Genomic DNA, 19617 nt, shown 5'->3' on the forward strand with positions numbered 1-19617 from the left:
TTTATTTTTCTTTAATTTCTCTTTGGTTTCCCATTTCACAAGCACACATGCGCTTTTCACATGCACACATGCACACACAAACATGGCACTGGGTAGCTCAGAACTGATTACTGGCTTCTCTATGAAAGAACACAGAAAGCACACAGAAGTAAATTTCCAGGAATTAAACACAGGCGAAACTCATTATGTGCTTCCTGCCAGTTCTGCCTGACTGCTCGCCGCCCACAGTTGATGCTTGACTACTACCACTGCCACACAGATGTTTGTGATTCATTAACTGAAGTGTACTTTTCAAGCCATTTCCATCTCAAGCCATCTCACAAAAAAAAACATTCTAAATAACAATGACAAGGTCAGATTCATTTTGCCCACTCTGAGGTATGGGAGTGTAAAAGGGCAGGGCATCGATAACAGTGCACAAGTTCCAATTGAAGATTGCTCATCTTACTCTTTTTGTTAGCTGAATGATCAAAAACAGCTTGAAACAATGTTTATATTTTCAAGATGTTGTTTAAAAGTTAATATACAAAGTAAATTAGAAGCTATGACAGCAGCATTGCAGTGGGCATTATGCAGGATGCAAACAAATGAGGTAATTACATAAGCAGAGACCACACCTTATTTGGGAACCAATAAAGATCATTTAACAGCTCAGAGGTCCAGGTGTTTTTTGGAGTGATGAGAATGAGTTTCTTGCACACATGGCTTCTATTCACTCAGGTGAAAGCAGCTGATCCTCCCTGCACCATACAAGGGCTGCCCAATCCTCCTCAACTCACTAAGGATGGAGATGTACTGATTGGTGGGATATTTTCCTTCCACAACAAATGGGACCAGGCAACACAAGCATTCACATCAGAGCCCAAGAAAGGAGAATGCATAAGGTGAGGGGGCATTAGGAGAATTTCAATATAAAGTAAGTTATGTCAAAAATATATTCGTAAATTATTTGCATTGTTGAGTTTACAAAATGTATTCTCATTTATTTTGTTATTTATATTCCTTTTTTCAACAGTTTGAATCTCAGAGAATTTCAAAATGCACAAACAATGGTATTTGCCATTGAGGAAATCAACAACAGAACTGATATTCTTCCTGGGATCAATTTGGGTTATAAAATCTATGATACATGTGGATCAGTTGAAATGACCACAAGAGCTTCCTTGTCCTTAGTCAATGGTGATGGTGAAAATAAAACTTCAGAGCTTTGCTCAAAACCTGAAACTGTTCAAGCAATCATAGGGCAAACATCTTCGACCCCAACTATTGCCATCTCTGCAACAGTGGGACCTTTGCGCATACCTGTGGTAAATCTTATGTCTAAAATTATGTTAAAAACATGCACTAAACTGAAATTACTACATTTGCATTGCATGTTATGTAGGCAATTTGTATTGATTCTCATGAAATCAAAATCAAATATACCAAACATTATTACATACAATATATATTTAAATCAAAAACATTTATTACAGATTAGTCTTGAACCACACATTCATGCTAAATCATATGTCTTCTGCTATCAAAGTATCAAATCACATTACCCTGGAATTAATATACTTGCATTACATGTTACAGAGGCATTTTTAAAATCTATTCATACAATGAAAAGGAAATAAAACAAGTGTTATTATCTACAGTTCATATTGTAATCAGATAAATGCCTTACAGGTAAGTCACTTTGCATCATGTGCATGCTTAAGTGACAGAAAAAAGCACCCATCTTTCTTCAGAACTGTCCCCAGTGATTATTTCCAGAGCAGAGCTTTGGCAAAGCTGGTCAAATATTTTGGTTGGACATGGGTAGGGACACTATGCAGTGATAATGACTATGGGAACAATGGCATACATGAATTTATCAATGCTGCCAAAGAAGAAGGAATATGTGTTGAGTATTCCAAGGCATTTTTTAAGACAGACCCCAGAGAAAAAATTCTGAAAATAGTTGAGATTATCAAGGCTTCAACCTCCAAAGTGATTGTAGCTTTTGTTGCATACTCTGACTTTGGGTTTCTTTTGAGGGAAATGGTCTTGGAGAACATGACTGGATTTCAGTGGATTGGAAGTGAATCCTGGATCTCAGATTTGAACACTGCCAATTCTGAATGGCAACATATTCTGAAAGGGGCTGTGGGTTTTGCTATCCCAAAAACTAAAATCAATGGTCTCGGGGAATTTCTGACTAAGCTTAAGCCAGCTTCCAATATAGCTATTTACAAAGAGTTGTGGGAGACAATATTTCAATGTAAACTCCCAACACAAGAAAATATTAAGACGAAACAATTGTGTAAGAGCAACGAAAGTCTCACTCAAGTTCAAAACCTTTATACAGATGTCTCAGATTTACGACTTGCAAATAATGTTTACAAGGCTGTGTATGCTGTCGCTTATGCCCTGCATAGCAGTTATGGATGTTCAAAAAAGGACCATGGACAAGAAGTTGCTATTGTGTGTACAAACCTAGAAGATAGTCAGCAACCGTGGCAGGTAAGTGTAACAAAAAAAAAATAAATAATAAATATATATATATATATATATTACACACACACACACAGTGGTGCTGGAAAGATTGTGAACACTAGAATTTTCTATATTTCTGGATAAATATGACCTAAAACATCATTAAATTTTCACACACAAGTCCTAAAAGTAGATAAAGAGAACCCAGTTAAACAAATGAGATAAAATATTATACTTGGTCATTTACCTATTGAGGAAAATAATCCAATATTACAGATCTGTGAGTGGCAAAAGTATATGAACATTTGCTTTCAGTATCTGGTGTGACCCCCTTGTGCAGTAATAACTGCAACAAAACCTTTCCGCGGACAGTTGATCAGTCCTGCACACTGGCTTGGAGGAATTTTAGCCCATTCCTCTGTACAGAACAGCTTCAACTCTGGGATGTTGGTGGGTTTCCTCACATGAACTGCTCGCTTCAGGTCCTTCCACAACATTTTGATTGGATTAAGGTTAGGACTTTGACTTGGCCATTCCAAAACATTAACTTTATTTTTCTTTAACCATTCTTTGATAGAATGACTTGTATGATTAGGGTCTGTCTTGCTGCATGACCCACCTTCTCTTGAGATTCAGTTCATGGACAGATGTCCTGACATTTTCCTTTAGAATTTGCTGGTATAATTCAGAATTCATTGTTCCATCAATGATGGTAAGCTGTCCTGGCCCAGATGCAGCAAAACAGGCCCAAACCATGATACTACCACCACCATGTTTCACAGATGGGATAAGGTTCTTATGCTTGAATGCAGTGTTTTCCTTTCTCCAAACATAATGCTTCTCATTTAAACCAAAAAGTTCTACTTTGGTCTCATCCATCCACAAAACATGTTTTCCAATAGCCTTGTGGCTTCTCCACATGATTTTTAGCAAACTGCCGATGAGCAGTAATGTTCTTTTTGGAGAGCAGTGGCTTTCTCATTGCGACCCTGCCATGCACACCATTATTGTTCAGTGTTCTCCTGATGGTGGACTCATGAACATTAACATTAGCCAATGTGAGAGAGGCCTTCAGTTGCTTAGAAGTTATCCTAGGGTCCTTTGTGACCTCACCGACCCCCACTGTGTGTGTGTGTGTGTGTGTGTGTGTGTGTATATATATATATATATATATATATATATATATATATAATATTTGTATTAATAACTGAAGAGTTTGCAATGCTTTATTTAGGTAGTCAATGAGTTGAAGCAAATCCATTTCACCACTACAACAGGAGAGGATGTATTCTTTGATGAGAATGGAGACCCAGCAGCTAGATATGATGTGCTGAACTGGCAGCAAGGCAAAGATGGTAAAATAGTGTTTGTTCAAGTGGGCTTCTATGATGCTTCTCTGAAAACACACCTACAGCTGTCATTTAACAACAACAGCATAGCATGGGCCCACAATAAACCACAGGTAAACAACAGTGATACAAACTGATAATATATACAATTAACATTTTAGAAATGTATGAGTAAATGTAAACAATAAAAAACATTTTCAGGTGCCACTGTCTGTGTGTAGTCAGAGTTGTAGCCCAGGCTCCAGGAAGGCTGTGCAGAAAGGAAGGCCAATCTGCTGTTTTGACTGCATACCATGTGCAGATGGGGAAATCAGTAATATAACAGGTAATATATACAATGCACAGAGAAAGCAAAAAATTATGATACAAAATTTAAAGTGTAATATTGAATGAATTCAGTAGTCAAATTGATATTCATTTTCTTTAGATTCTGTAACTTGCATCAAGTGCCCTCCTGAACTGTGGTCTAATGACAGGAAAGATACCTGTGTCTTAAAACTGGTGGAATTCCTGTCATTTGAGGAAATAATGGGAATCATTCTTGTATCCTTTTCTTTGTTAGGAGTATCTTTCACCATCTGCATTGCTGTAATTTTTTTGAAATACAAGGACACACCAATTGTTAGAGCAAATAATTCTGAACTGAGTTTCTTGCTGCTGTTCTCTCTGACTCTCTGTTTCCTCTGTTCACTTACATTCATTGGTCAGCCCTCTGAGTGGTCCTGTATGTTGCGCCACACAACATTTGGGATCACCTTCGTTCTCTGCATCTCCTGTGTTTTGGGGAAAACAGTAGTGGTGTTAATGGCTTTCAGGGCGACACTTCCAGGTAGAAATGTAATGAAATGGTTTGGGCCTCCACAGCAGAGACTCAGTGTATTTGCCTTCACTCTTGTACAAGTCATTATTTGTGTTCTATGGTTAACAATATCCCCTCCCTTTCCTGACAAAAATATGAAATACTATAAGGAAAAGATCATATTAGAATGTAATGTAGGCTCAGCTATTGGTTTCTGGGCTGTGCTGGGTTATATAGGACTCCTGGCTCTTTTGTGTTTTATTTTGGCTTTTCTGGCTCGGAAACTGCCTGACAATTTCAATGAAGCCAAATTCATTACATTCAGCATACTCATATTCTGTGCAGTTTGGATCACCTTTATTCCTGCTTATGTCAGCTCTCCTGGAAAATTCACTGTAGCTGTAGAGATATTTGCCATTTTAGCATCAAGCTTTGGTTTGCTATTTTGCATATTTATTCCAAAGTGTTATATAATCATCCTGAAACCAGAGAAAAATTCTAAAAAAGAAATGATGGCTAAAGCACCTGCAAAATGAATTTGGCTGTCTACATATTCACTCATAAAATGATCTGTTTAACTTATGGAACCTATGTCATAACTTAAATCAAAGCTTTCAAAATTGATTAGAAAAAAGAGAATTTAATTATAAATTTCAATATAAATAACTATTGAAATAAACTTGTATCATTTGTCTGACTGCAGTATAATTTATATATTGTTAGTGGTTAGTGCAAGAAGTATGGTTAAATAACCAAGGTGTGTTTTCACATAGCTTTTGAGAGAGTTTTTTTTTTCCAACAAATTTTCATTTTCTTTAAATGAGGTTTATCCCCAGCTTAAGCCATAAAAAGGACCTTCTTGGTCTATGCTTTTCCATCATCACTGCCCTAGACAATATCTCAAACAACACGCTACATTCATATTTGCATGTATACTGTCAAAGTGCGATCGTCAACAAAAGTAGCTTTACCCATGCAGAATGAGGGCCTCGTTTTCCAACCTTGTGATTGAAGATTATTGCATGGAAATGTGGGAGAATGCAATGTTCTGTATTTAATAAATTCACCAACTTGACCCTGTCTAAAATGTGGATATGCTCCAGAGTAAGAGTTTGGGTTTTACCATTTTATTTTAGCTGTAGCCTGTAATAAACAAGAGCAACAGCAAATAAAATATTACTTCACATTTATTTAATGTGTATCTGTGTCATGTCATAACTGTATAAAGAATAATTCCCAGCTCAAACTACTAGCAGTTACATGTATTGCCCATGCTAAATTGCTCTTAGATGTATGTACAGTGGGGCAAAAGAGTATTTAGTCAGTCACCAATTGTGCAAGTTCTCCCACTTAAAAAGATGAGAGAGGCCTGTAATTTTCATCATAGGTATACCTCAACTATGAGAGACAAAATGAGAAAAAAAAATCCAGAAAATCACATTGTCTGATTGTTAAATAATTTATTTGCAAATTATGGTGGAAAATAAGTATTTGGTCAATAACAAAAGTTCATCTCAATACTTTGTTATATACCATTTGTTGGCAATGACAGAGGTCAAACGTTTTCTGTAAGTCTTCACAAGGTTTTCACACACTGTTGCTGGTATTTTGGCCCATTCCTCCATGCAGGTCTCCTCTAGAGCAGTGATGTTTTGGGGCTGTCGCTGGGCAACACAGACTTTCAACTCCCTCCAAAGATTTTCTCTGGGGTTGAGATCTGGAGACTGGCTAGGCCACTCCAGGACCTTGAAATGCTTCTTACGAAGCCACTCCTTCGTTGCCCGGGTGGTGTGTTTGGGATCATTGTCAAGCTGAAAGACCCAGCCACGTTTCATCTTCAATGCCCTTGCTGATGGAAGGAGGTTTTCACTCAAAATCTCATGATACATTTCCCCATTCATTCTTTCCTTTACACGGATCAGTCTTCCTGGTCCCTTTGCAGAAAAACAGACCCAAAGCATGATGTTTCCACCCCCATGCTTCACAGTAGGTATGGTGTTCTTTGGATGCAATTCAGCATTCTTTCTCCTCCAAACACAACAAGTTGAGTTTTTACCAAAAAGTTCTATTTTGGTTTCATCTGACCATATGACATTCTCCCAATCCTCTTCTGGATCATCCAAATGCTCTCTAGCAAACTTCAGACGGGCCTGGACATGTACTGGCTTAAGCAGGGGGACACATTTGGCACTACAGGATTTGAGTCCCTGGCGGCGGCGTGTGTTACTGATGGTAGCCTTTGTTACTTTGGTCCCACCTCTCTGCAGGTCATTCACTAGGTCCACCTGTGTGGTTCTGGGATTTTTGCTCACCGTTCTTGTGATCATTTTGACCCCACAGGGTGAGATCTTGCGTGGAGCCCCAGATCGAGGGAGATTATCAGTGGTCTTGTATGTCTTCCATTTTCTAATAATTGCTCCCACAGTTGATTTCTTCACAGCAAGCTGCTTACCTATTGCAGATTCAGTCTTCCCAGCCTGGTGCAGGTCTACAGTTTTGTTTCTGGTGTCATTTGACATCTTTGGTCTTGGCCATAGTGGAGTTTGGAGTGTGACTGTTTGAGGTTGTGGACAGGTGTCTTTTATACTGATAATGAGTTCAAACAGGTGCCATTAATACAGGTAACGAGTGGAGGACAGAGGAGCCTCTTAAAGAAGTTACAGGTCTGTGAGAGCCAGAAATCTTGCTTGTTTGTAGGTGACCAAATACTTATTTTACCGAGGAATTTACCAATTAATTCATTAAAAATCCTACAATGTCATTTCCTGGATTCTTTCCCCCCATTCTGTCTCTCATAGTTGAAGTGTACCTATGATGAAAATTACAGGCCTCTCTCATCTTTTTAAGTGGAAGAACTTGCACAATTGGTGACTGACTAAATACTCTTTTGCCCCACTGTATATACTCTGTGTGTGTGTGTGTGTGTGTGTTTGTGTGTGTGTGAGCATAGCATGCCATAATGGATGCCATTCTAATCAGGCATATCCCTCCCTCACATCCAGTATTCGTGGGATAGACTCGTGCTGCACCAACAATATATATTAATGTAAGCACTGCTGTTTTTAATTTAGGGGCAGCATGGTGGTGTAATGGTTAGCACTGTCGCCTCACAGCAAGAAGGTTCTGGGTTCAAGCCCAGTGGCTGATGGGGGCCTTTCTGTGTGGAGTTTGCATGTTCTCCCCGTTTGCGTAAGTTTCCTCTGGGTGCTCCAGTTTCCCCCAAATACATGCAGGTTAAGCTAGTTGGTGGCTCTAAATCGACCATGAGTGTAAATGGTTGTTTGTCTCTATGTGTCAACCCTGCGAAGACCTGGTAACTTGTCCAGGGTGTACTCTGCCTCTAGCCCACAGATAGGCTCCAGTTTGCCTGTAACCCTGCACAGGATAAGCGGTTACTGATAATGGATGGATGGATTTAATTTATTGCTTGTGGCTATATACAGTGTATATAGCGGTGTGTGTGTGTGTGTGTGTGTGTGTGTGTAGTATAGAAATGATCCTGATATTCAGAGGATATTACACAGAGTGTATGAAAATGAGGTAACACATCTGCATAAGGACCACACCTTAGTGTCTAGTTATTGTGGGCCCAATCCAGGATTATATAAAAACCCAAGAGGTCAACGTTGTTTTTTGAGTGACAAGAATGAGTTTCTTTCACACATGGTTTCTCTTCACTCAGGTGAGAGCAGCTGATCTTTCATGCAGTCTACAAGGGCTGCCCAATCCTCCTCAGCTCAGTAAGGATGGGGATGTACTGATTGGTGGGATGTTTTCCTTCCACAACAAATGGGATCAGGCAGCACAAACATTCACATCAGAGCCCCAGCAAGGAAAATGCACAAGGTGAGGGGGGAAGGGGAATTTCACTATAAATTAGGTAATATCAAATCAATTTTCCAAAATTATTAATATTTTAAAATTTAGAAAATTATTTCTGAAATTGATGATTATTTAAAAATATTTTCTTATAGTTTGAATCTCAGAGAGTTTCAAATTGCACGAACAATGGCATTTGCCATTGAAGAAATCAACAACAGAACCGATATTCTTCCTGGGATCAATTTGGGTTATAAAATTTATGATACCTGTGGATCAGTTGAAATGAGCACAAGAGCTTCCTTGTCCTTAGTCAATGGACAAAAAAATACAACTTTGGTGTCATGCTCTAAACCTGAAACTGTTCAAGCAATTATAGGACAATCATCATCTACCCCCACCATTGCCATCTCTGCTACTGTGGGACCTTTGCACATACCTGTGGTAAATCAAATGTCTTCTGCTATCAAAGTATAAACCTATGTTTTCCTGAAATTAATACAGTTGCATTGTATGTTATATATGCTTTTTTTAAATTCTCATAAAATTAAAAGGAAATAAAACAAGTGTTATTATCCACAGTTTATATTTTAACCATATAAATCCCTTACAGGTTAGTCACTTTGCATCATGTGCATGCTTAAGTGACAGAAAAAAACACCCATCTTTCTTCAGAACCATTCCCAGTGATTATTTCCAGAGCAGAGCTTTGGTAAAGCTGGTCAAATATTTTGGTTGGACATGGGTAGGGACACTATGCAGTAATAATGATTATGGGAATAATGGCATAAATGAATTTATTGGTGCTGCAACAAAAGAGGGAATCTGTATTGAGTATTCCAAGGCATTTTTTAAGACAGACCCCAGAGAAAAAATTCTGAAAATAGTTGAGATTATCAAGGCTTCAACCTCCAAAGTGATTGTAGCTTTTGTCGCATCCTCTGACTTTGAGTTTCTTCTGAGGGAAATGGTCTTGCAGAACATGACTGGGTTTCAATGGATTGGAAGTGAATCCTGGATCTCTGATTTGAACACTGCTAGTGCTGAATGGCAACATATTCTAAAAGGTGCTGTGGGTTTTGCTATCCCAAATACTAATATCAATGGTTTAGGGGAATTTCTGACTAAGCTTAAGCCAGCTTCTGATGTAGCTATTTACAAAGAGGTGTGGGAGACAATATTTCAATGTAAACTTCCAACACAAGAAAATGCTGAGATGAATCAATTGTGCAAGAGCAATGAAAGTTTCACTCAAGTTCAAAACCTTTATACAGACATCTCAGACTCACGAATTGCACATAATGTTTACAAGGCTGTGTATGCTGTGGCTTATGCCCTACATAACATTTATGGATGTTCAAAAAGAGACAAAGGACAAGAATTTGCAATTGTGTGCACAAACCAAGCAGATAACCAACAGCCGTGGCAGGTAAGTGTAACAAAATATTCTGGTGAAAACTGTGTACTTATATTCATAACTGAAGAGTTTGCAATAATTCCATTAGGTAGTGAAGGAGTTGAAGAAAATCCATTTCACCACCACAACAGGAGAAGATGTATTCTTTGATGAGAATGGAGACCCAGCAGCTAGATATGATGTGCTGAACTGGCAGCAAGGCAAAGATGGAAAAATAGTGTTTGTTAAAGTGGGCTTCTATGATGCTTCTCTGCAAACACACCTTCAGCTGTCATTTAACAACAACAGTATAGTCTGGGCAAATAAAAATCCACAGGTTAACACCTACTGTATGAACAGACAATATGGACAATAAAGATTTTTTATATGTATAATAATAAATCAGTAATCTCTCTCTCTCATATATATATATATATATATATATATATATATATATATATATATATATATATATATATATATATATATAATTAAAATTGTTTTCAGGTGCCAGTTTCTGTGTGTAGTCAGAGTTGTCCACTGGGCTCCAGGAAGGCTGTACAGAAAGGAAGGCCAATCTGCTGTTTTGATTGTATACCATGCACAGAGGGGGAAATCAGTAATATAACAGGTAAAATGAATACAAGCTTGCATCAATGTTGCAGACAAGCCCAAGATGCATTTCAATTTCTTAGGGTAAAAAAGGCAATAGAATTGTAATTTCATAAATTGTTATTTATTTTCTCTTTCTTTAGATTCTATAACTTGCATCAAGTGCCCTCCAGAACTGTGGTCAAATGATAGGAAAGATACCTGTGTCTTAAAGCTGGTGGAATTCCTGTCATTTGAGGAAATAATGGGGATTATACTTGTCTCATTTTCTTTGTTAGGAGTGTCTTTCACCATCTGCACTGCTGTAATTTTCTTTCAACACAAGGACACGCCAATTGTTAGAGCAAATAATTCTGAACTGAGCTTCTTGCTGCTGTTCTCTCTGACTCTCTGTTTCCTCTGTTCACTTACATTCATTGGTCAGCCCTCTGAGTGGTCCTGTATGCTGCGCCACACAGCATTTGGGATCACCTTTGTTCTCTGCATCTCCTGTGTTCTGGGGAAAACAGTAGTGGTGTTAATGGCATTCAGGGCTACACTTCCAGGTAGTAATATAATGAAATGTTTTGGGCCTCCACAGCAGAGACTCAGTGTACTTACCTTCACTCTTGTACAGGTCATTATTTGTGTACTGTGGTTAACAATATCCCCTCCTTTTCCACACAAAAATATGAAATACTACAAAGAAAAGATCATATTAGAATGTAATGTCGGCTCAGCTATAGGTTTCTGGGCCGTGCTGGGTTATATCGGACTCCTGGCTCTTTTGTGTTTTATTTTGGCTTTTCTGGCCCGGAAACTGCCTGACAATTTCAATGAAGCCAAATTTATCACATTCAGCATACTCATATTCTGTGCAGTTTGGATCACCTTTATTCCTGCTTATGTCAGCTCTCCTGGAAAATTCACTGTAGCTGTAGAGATATTTGCCATTTTAGCATCAAGCTTTGGTTTGCTATTTTGCATATTTATTCCAAAGTGTTATATAATCATCCTGAAACCAGAGAAAAACACGAAAAAGGAAATGATGGCTAAAGCACCTGCAAAATGAATTTAGTTGTCTAGATATTCTCTGACTGCGATGACCTGGTGATTTGTCCAGGGTGTGCCTCGCCTCTCGCCCATAGTTAGCTGGGATAGGCTCCAGCTTGCCTATGACCCTGTAGGACAGGATAAGCAGCTACAGATAATGGATGGATGGATGGATGGATGGATATTCACTGATGAAATTATCTGTGTAAATTATGTAAACTATGTAAGGACCATGTACTAACTAAAATCAAAGCTTTCAAAATGGTTTAGAATAAAGACATAAAATTTCAATATACATTTCAATACAAATAACTGTTGAAATATTGCCAGTTATTAATGCAAGAAGTATGGTTAAATAACCAAGATGTGTTTTCACATAGCTTTTGAGACAGTTTTTTTTTTTCCGAACAAATTTTCATGTTCTTTAAATGAGGTTTATCCCCAGCTTAAGCCATGAAAATGCCCTTCTTGATCCATGCTTTTCCATAATCACTGCCCTAGACAATATCTCAAACCACACACTACATAAATCATATTTGTATGGATACTGTCAAAGTGCGATCATCAACAAAAGTAGCTTTACTCATGCAGAATTAGGGACTGGTTTTCTAACCTTGTGATTGAAGATTCTTGCATGGAAATGTGGGACAATGCAATGTTCTATATTTAATACATTTACCAACTTGACCCTGTCTAAAATGTGGATATGCCCCATAATTAGTTTTGCTTTTACCATTTTATTTTAGCTGTAACTTGTAATAAACCAGAGCAACAGCAAATAAAATATTACTTCACCTTTATTTTCTGTGTATCTGTGTCAGGTACAAGGTAGGAGGCAGATGTAAGTGCAGAGTTATGTTTAATAAGAAAATGCAAACACATACAGGCAAACAGTTCAAATCAGCAAGCAAACTCAGAAACGTAAAGACAAGCAAAAAGTCAGGTGAGGCACAAACAGGATATCACAGGCAGCAAGAAAACAGGAACGAGGGACAGGCACAGAAATCAGGAAATCAGGATACAAGCAATACAAAGGATTCATCAGATACAGGCAATAAGGCTCAGTAATGCATACTGATGTAGCGTAAAGGGCTCTGCATGCTCTTGCGACAAGGCTTTCGCAGATAGCTTTTCGCAGACAGTTGTAATTTATCGTTGAGCGGGGAGTAATAGGCGTGCGCGATGTTATTCACCGCCACAATGCAAGGGGGCGCAAAGTCGCGAAATCGCTAGGAGTAATTGGTGGGTGTGGTTAGTGGAGTGTTTATCTATGATAGTGTTTACCTAGATGTCCTTATAATGACTAGAACTGGAGTCGTATAGATGTACGTACTTCCTCACTTCCTCGATCAACCGCTCTTCGTGCTGCTCCATCTTCGCTCGTGTTTTTAAAAATGGTGGTCATGAAAACAAACCAAACCGGGAAAGTAAGGAAGCGGAAGTGCGTGTACAGCGGATGTAGAGTGGACCAATCAGAGCCCTCTTGTCTGCAACGCTGTCTGTGAGGCTGTCTGTGGTGATCACAATTTTTGGGAGGTGTGCACAGAGCGTCTGCAAAGGGGGGGGCTTCGCAGACCCCATCTGCGATGCCATCTGCGAGGACTGGGTTGTCAGCATAAATTGGCCTTAATACTTCGCAATAGGCATGTGTCTAAGCAGTCCTTGTATAGGTGCACATATTGCTCCTCAATCATGTGCAGGTGCTTGTCATTAACAGAGCACAAGCGAGCGGTTGCTCAATGCGTGCGCAGTCCGGAAGGCACCAGAGAGTTCTTCAGGTGCACGCACCAAAGTGCGCTGGGCTGACAGAACCCCTGCCCAAAGAGCTCCCCCCGGGAGCAAAAATCCATCCTTCTTGGCTCCAGTGGGGGCTTGAGCTCAGGCTCAGGACAAGACTTGGACTCCTGACTTGCACTGGTCTCAGGCTCTGAAGATGACTCAGGCTTGGGCTCTGGAGATGACTCTGGCTCTGGACTGGATTTGGGTTCAAGCTTTAAAGATGACTCAAACTCTGGAAATGACTTGGGCTCTGGGCAGGAAGCACACTCAGGCTCTGGATTTAACTTGGACCCTGGACTTGACTCGGATCCAGGACTGGAAGTGGACTTGACCTCTGGGTTGGACTCCAAGCTCTGGAGATGACCTGAGCTCTGGACTGGACTCAGGCTCGAGCTCTGGAGATAACTCAAGCTCCTGACTGAACCTGGGCTCGAGGTCAGGAGATGACTTGGGCTCTGTAGAGGACTCGAGTTCTGGACTGGACTTGGGCTCAAGCTCAGGAGATGACTTGGGCTCTGTAGAGGACTTGAGCTCTGGACTGGACTCAGATTGTGGACTGGACCAGCCCACGTCCCCCCCACCCTCTCCCTCATTTCAGCCATCTCCCCTTCTTCCCTCAACACACCTCCCCCCAGTCATCACAGCAGCCCCCTCCTCCCCCACCTCAACACAGACTCCTCCATGCATTACTGCAGACCAGGTCAGAGGTCAACTGAGGAAGCTTCACCCCAGAAAAGCAGCAGGCCCGGACAAGGTGTGTCCCCGACTACTGAAGACCTGCACTGCTGAACTGGGTGAGCTACTCCAATGCATCTTCAACCTCAGCCTGCAGCTGGGGAGAGTGCCCACCCTCTGGAAGACATCAAGTATCATTCCAGTTCCCAAAAAGAATTGGCCCAGCGAGCTAAACGACTTCCGACTGGTGGCACTCACTTCACATCTGATGAAGATGTTGGAGCAGCTCTTCCTCAGCCTCTTCAGACCCCAGGTACAACATGCCCAGGACTGTCTGCAGTTTGCGTACCTGACAGATGTTGGTGTGGAAGATGCCATCCTCTACCTGCTACACCAAGCCCACTCGCATCTGAATAAGGGAAATGGCACAGTGAGGATCCTCTTCATGGACTTCTCAAGTGCCTTCAACACCATTCAGCCCCTTGCTTCAGGACAAACTGAACAGGATGTGAGTGGACCCCTGCCTGGTCACCTGGATCTCGAGCTACCTCACTGACAGGCTGCAGTACATCAGGCTGAAGGACATCACGTCTGACACTGTGATTAGCAGGACCAGAGTACCCCAGGGCATGGTGCTGGCCCCTCTCTCTTCACCCTGTACACCGCGGAGTTCTGCTACAACTCAGAGCTGTGTCACATTCAGAAGTTTGCCGATGACACAGCCATCGTTGGGTGTATCAGTGATGACAGAGGAGGAGTATAGGAGCCTGGTGAGGGACTTTGCTGTGTGGTGCAACAGGAACCATCTGCAGCTCAACACCTCGAAGGCCAAGGAGTTGGTAATTGACTTTGGGAGGTCCAGACCAAGGTTATGACCAGTTCTGATTGAGGGAGTCAAGGTGAAGGCTGTGGATTCCTACAAGTACCTTGGGCTGTGGCTGGATAGCAAGCTGGACTGGACTTGCAACACCAAACACTTATACAGGAAGGGACAGAGCAGGCTATACTTCCTTAGGAGGCTGCAGTCTTTTAACATCTGCAGAAAACTCCTGTGGATGTTCTATCAGTCTGTGGTTGCCAGTGTCCTGTTTTACACCATGGTGTGCTGGGGGGAAAGCACATCCAAGAAGGACACATCCAGGCTGGACAAACTGATCAGGTGGGCCAGCTCTGTGGTCGGCATGAAGCTGGACTCTCTGGTGATGGTGGCAGAGAAGAAGACTATGGACAAACAATTGAACATCATGGACAATGCCAGTCACCCTCTGCACACCGTCATCAGCAACCAGAGGAGCCTGTTCAGTGACAGAATGCTCCTTCCCAAGTGCAAGACGAACAGACTCAAAAACTCCTTTGTCCCTCATGCCATCAGACTGTACAACTCCTCTCTGGGGGGGAGGGGTAACAGGAGGACAGAGGACGGGAAGGAGCAGTAGTCTAGCCTAACAATAAGCAATACCGGACAATGTGCAATATAATGTGCAATATCTCTCCTGCCGCCCCCCCTTCTCCCCCTTTTTTGTTTTTTTTTTCTTTCCTTCCTTCCCCCCTCTCTCCCCCTTCCTCTATTCCCCATATCTTATTCTTTTTATATTTGTATATGTAAATACTTAATTTATTTTAATTTATCTAGAAGTTTTCCTCTATTTCTTTTCTCTGTTTATCTGTAATGATGCTGCTGGAATCTTAATTTCCCTGAGGGAACCCTCCCAAAGGGATCAATAAAGTTTTATCTAATCTAATCTAATCTAATCTAATCTAATCTAATCTAATCTATCTGGACTCGGACCCTGGAGATGACTCAAGTTCTGGACTGGAGTCAAGCTCTAGGCTGGACTATAGTTTGAACTCTGGACTTGACTTGGACTCTGGACTTGACTCTAGTTTGAACACTGGACTTGATTTGGACTTTTGACTGGACTCTGGCATGGGCTCGAGCTCTGTCAGTGCATGGCTTTTGTCCTGGTTAGGAACTGGTGGTGGGATGATGATGCCTTCATGGCCAAGTGGCAGTGGGATGATGATGCCTTTATGGCTGGATGGCGGTGGGACGATGACACCTTCATGGCTGGGCAGTGGCAGGACGATGACGACACCTTCATTATCAGCTGAGGCAGCTCCATTGTCCTTGGACACTGGTTCTGGAATAGGTTCCAGAACAGGTTCAGGTTCTGGCATTGGCTCAGACTCTGGTGCTGGCACTGGTTCTGGAACAGGTGTTGGCGCTGACTCTGACTCCAACTCTGGCACTGGTTCTGGAACAGGTGCTGGCACTGACTATGACTCCAACTCTGGTGCTGATTCTGGAACAGGTGCTGACTCTGACTCTGGCACTGGTTCTGGAACAGACACTGGCGCTGGCTCTGACTCTGACTCTGGCACTGGTTCTGGAATAGATACTGGTGCGGGCTTGACATTGGTGCTGGCACTGGAACTGATGCAAGCACTGACATTGGCTGGTGCTCTGGTTTGAATACTGGTTCTGATGCAGGCTCAGGTTCAGGTGTGGTTTCAGGTTCAGGCACTGGTTCTGATGCAGGCTTGGGTTCAAGTGCTGGCTCTGGCTGTGAGACTGGCTCTGAAACAACAGCCACTAGGAGGGGCTATGGAGCAACGGCCTTCTCCACTGTCTCTGCATCAGCCACTGGAGGGAGCTTTGAAGCAATGGTCTCTTCTGCTGCCACTGCATCAGCTTCAGGCATGATAGCCCCCTCCCAAAAAATTTCATGGTGGTCCTCCTTTTCCAGAGATTCATAGATGGACCCAAGCATGGCAAAAAAGGTCTGCGAGCTCCAGAGGCATGGGTTCTCTACTCTGATCAAGGAATCCACTCATCAGCATGCTCATCCAGAAATAAACGTGAGTACAAAGCTTACCCAGATCAGTCCTGGTGGCTTCGGCTCTTGGAGGTCCGCGAAAAAAGTTACAATTTAAGTTAAATCCCCTAGGATGATATATTCCACAGTAGGGTGCCGGGGGACTCCAGTCAGAACTCAGCCAGAAATATGAGGTGAGGGGCTGAGATAAGGACACCCAGAAGTGGAGTGGAATCGCATGCTGAAATAACTCTGCTACATCCATGGTTTGGTGAAGTATTCTGTCAGGTATGCTGTAGGAGGCGGATGTAAGGGCAGAGTTATATTTAATAAGAAAATGCAAACACACACAGGAAAACAGTCCAAATTGGCAGGCAAACTCAGAAATGGAAAGACAAGCAAAAGGTTGGCCCAGAAGCAAACAGGATATCACAGGCAGAAAGAAAACAGGAACAAGGGACAGGCACAGAAATCAGGAAACCAGATACAGGCAATAAGTCTCAGTAATGCATACTAACGTAGCATAATGCTTTGCACGAGGCGTGCATTTAAGCAGTCCTTATGTAGGTGCACATATTGCTCCTCAATCATGTGCAGGAGCATGTCATTAACGGAGTGTGTGTGAGAGGTCGCTTGACGGGTGCACAGTCCAGAATGCTCAAGAGAGTTCTTCAGGTGCGCGTACCAAAGTGCGCCAGACTGACACACTCCAACAACTGAAAAAGCATCATAACAGCACCACTGCTAACAAAACATTTTTGTCATACACACACACACACACACATATATATATATATATATATATATATATATATATATCATTCTCATCTCATTATCTCTAGCCGCTTTATCCTTCTATAGGGTCGCAGGCAAGCTGGAGCCTATCCCAGCTGACTACGGGCGAAAGGCGGGGTACACCCTGGACAAGTCGCCAGGTCATCACAGGGCTGACACATAGACACAGACAACCATTCACACTCACACCTACGGTCAATTTAGAGTCACCAGTTAACCTAACCTGCATGTCTTTGGACTGTGGGGGAAACCGGAGCACCCGGAGGAAACCCACGCGGACACGGGGAGAACATGCAAACTCCACACAGAAAGGCCCTCATCGGCCACGGGGCTCGAACCCGGACCTTCTTGCTGTGAGGCGACAGCGCTAACCACTACACCACCGTGCCGCCCATATATATATATATATATATATATATATATATATATATATATATATATATATAGTGTGTGTGTGTGTATATATATGTGTGTGTGTGTCTCAGAAACTGGTCTCTCATTTGGGAAATTATGGTCAAAAAATAAATTTTCTAATTTTACTTTTTTTTTTGCATTTACTTAATACTCAATGTTTCTTTTTTCATGTTTAATAAGAATAAAGATAGCATCTTGCTTTATCTGGCCTCCACTGTGGAAAATTTTAACAATGTTCTGAAGTTCACTCGCGTAACATGGAAACATGTATGCATTTAAAAACCCTCTTTAATAACCAAGGAATAAAGGAATATATTTTTCTGTACATATATTTTGTTTCTTTAAATGCAATTATTGGACAGAAAAACAAAAACATATTTATCATTATTTTTAAATTTTACTCCTTAGTTTCGAATGTTCATCACATTTTATTAAACTTTACTTTGTTGTGCCTGCAGGATGTCATGTAGATACACCTCTTATTTTGTACTAAATTATCAATTAGCATAATAGTAATACACAGACAAAAGTTTGAAACTGTCACACAATATCCCATTGATTTATTCAATTATTTGCTTTTTCATCACTAACGTAACATGGAAACACGTTTTTTTTTCTTTATTAGTTTCTTTTTACTGTGAAGATATCATTACTTATATCACATCTGAACAAGTTGCAGATTTACACACAGCATTGAAATGTAATCATTCTCACAACTTAAAGTTAAATTACATTTTGATTACAATTCAAATGTTTTTGTAAAATTGATTTACATATAAACTACATCATGAAGAATTAAAGCCCTTCCTTCACAGATGATTGAAAATATTGAATAAATTTCCTCTTTTTGATTGCTTGGGTTAAAAATGCCAAGTTATGATGACTGAATTGATTATTCACTGAAATATGAATAATATGATAGATTTTGGGTATTTGATATGGCGAAATAGGACTGTTTGCAAAATGACAGTGAAATATAAGCAGTATCAGTGATGCTGTTAAAAATGACCCTTTCAATAATGTATACCATCAAAACGATCCATTTTCTCATCCTGATCAATTATATACAAAGTATTACTGAGATATAAAATAAATATATGTGATTTTTCCTTGATATGAAATTTCAATCAATTTCGCCTATAATCTGTGAACAAGGGGCTTAAAATACAAGGAGGCACAGACAGCTGACCACTTCCGTGTTATGAACGTAAGATAAAATCATTAATTCCACAGTTGCTCACAATTAATATCAGTTCTTCTCAGCTAACTGTGTGATTATTATCATTGCTGTGAGGAACTGAAACAGTTAGCGACATATTTCAAAAAAATTATTCTGATTCACTCTTTATGGTTACAAGTTCACTCTCGTAATAAGGAAGCACGATCTCAGACAGCTGACCACTTCGTTACGAACGTGAGATAAAATCATTAATTCCGTTATTTCTCACAAATCACATCAACTTTTCTCAGCTCTGTCCATTATTATCATCACTTCTGAAAGGAAATGAAACGGTCAGCCACCTTATTGTAATAAAATAATTATTGTTCCCATTTTATGGTTTAAAAGCTCACTATCGTAATAAACGATTACATGTGGCCATTTCCATATGATGAAAGTGTGAAAAATTTTTAATTCTCTAATTCCTCATAAATAATATAAATTATTCACAG

General features: G+C 40.7%; 2 protein-coding genes across 2 annotated transcripts; both read left to right on the plus strand.

Moving 5' to 3' along the window:
* The first annotated feature begins 684 nt into the window (after nt 1-684).
* On the plus strand, nt 685-5144 carry LOC132888428 (extracellular calcium-sensing receptor-like). The gene is made up of 6 exons (XM_060924478.1): nt 685-884; nt 1016-1307; nt 1672-2487; nt 3695-3922; nt 4011-4134; nt 4237-5144. The coding sequence occupies exons 1-6, from the start codon at nt 685-687 to the stop codon at nt 5142-5144; spliced, it is 2568 nt and encodes an 855-aa protein (XP_060780461.1).
* A 3472-nt stretch (nt 5145-8616) lies between these two features.
* On the plus strand, nt 8617-11486 carry LOC132888429 (extracellular calcium-sensing receptor-like). Its single transcript, XM_060924479.1, has 4 exons — nt 8617-8871; nt 9933-10160; nt 10331-10454; nt 10579-11486. The coding sequence occupies exons 1-4, from the start codon at nt 8617-8619 to the stop codon at nt 11484-11486; spliced, it is 1515 nt and encodes a 504-aa protein (XP_060780462.1).
* Nucleotides 11487-19617: the final 8131 nt, after the last annotated feature.

The sequence above is a fragment of the Neoarius graeffei genome, chromosome 6 (genome assembly GCF_027579695.1).
Source record: "Neoarius graeffei isolate fNeoGra1 chromosome 6, fNeoGra1.pri, whole genome shotgun sequence".
In the NCBI taxonomy this organism is placed as follows: Eukaryota; Metazoa; Chordata; class Actinopteri; order Siluriformes; family Ariidae; genus Neoarius; species Neoarius graeffei.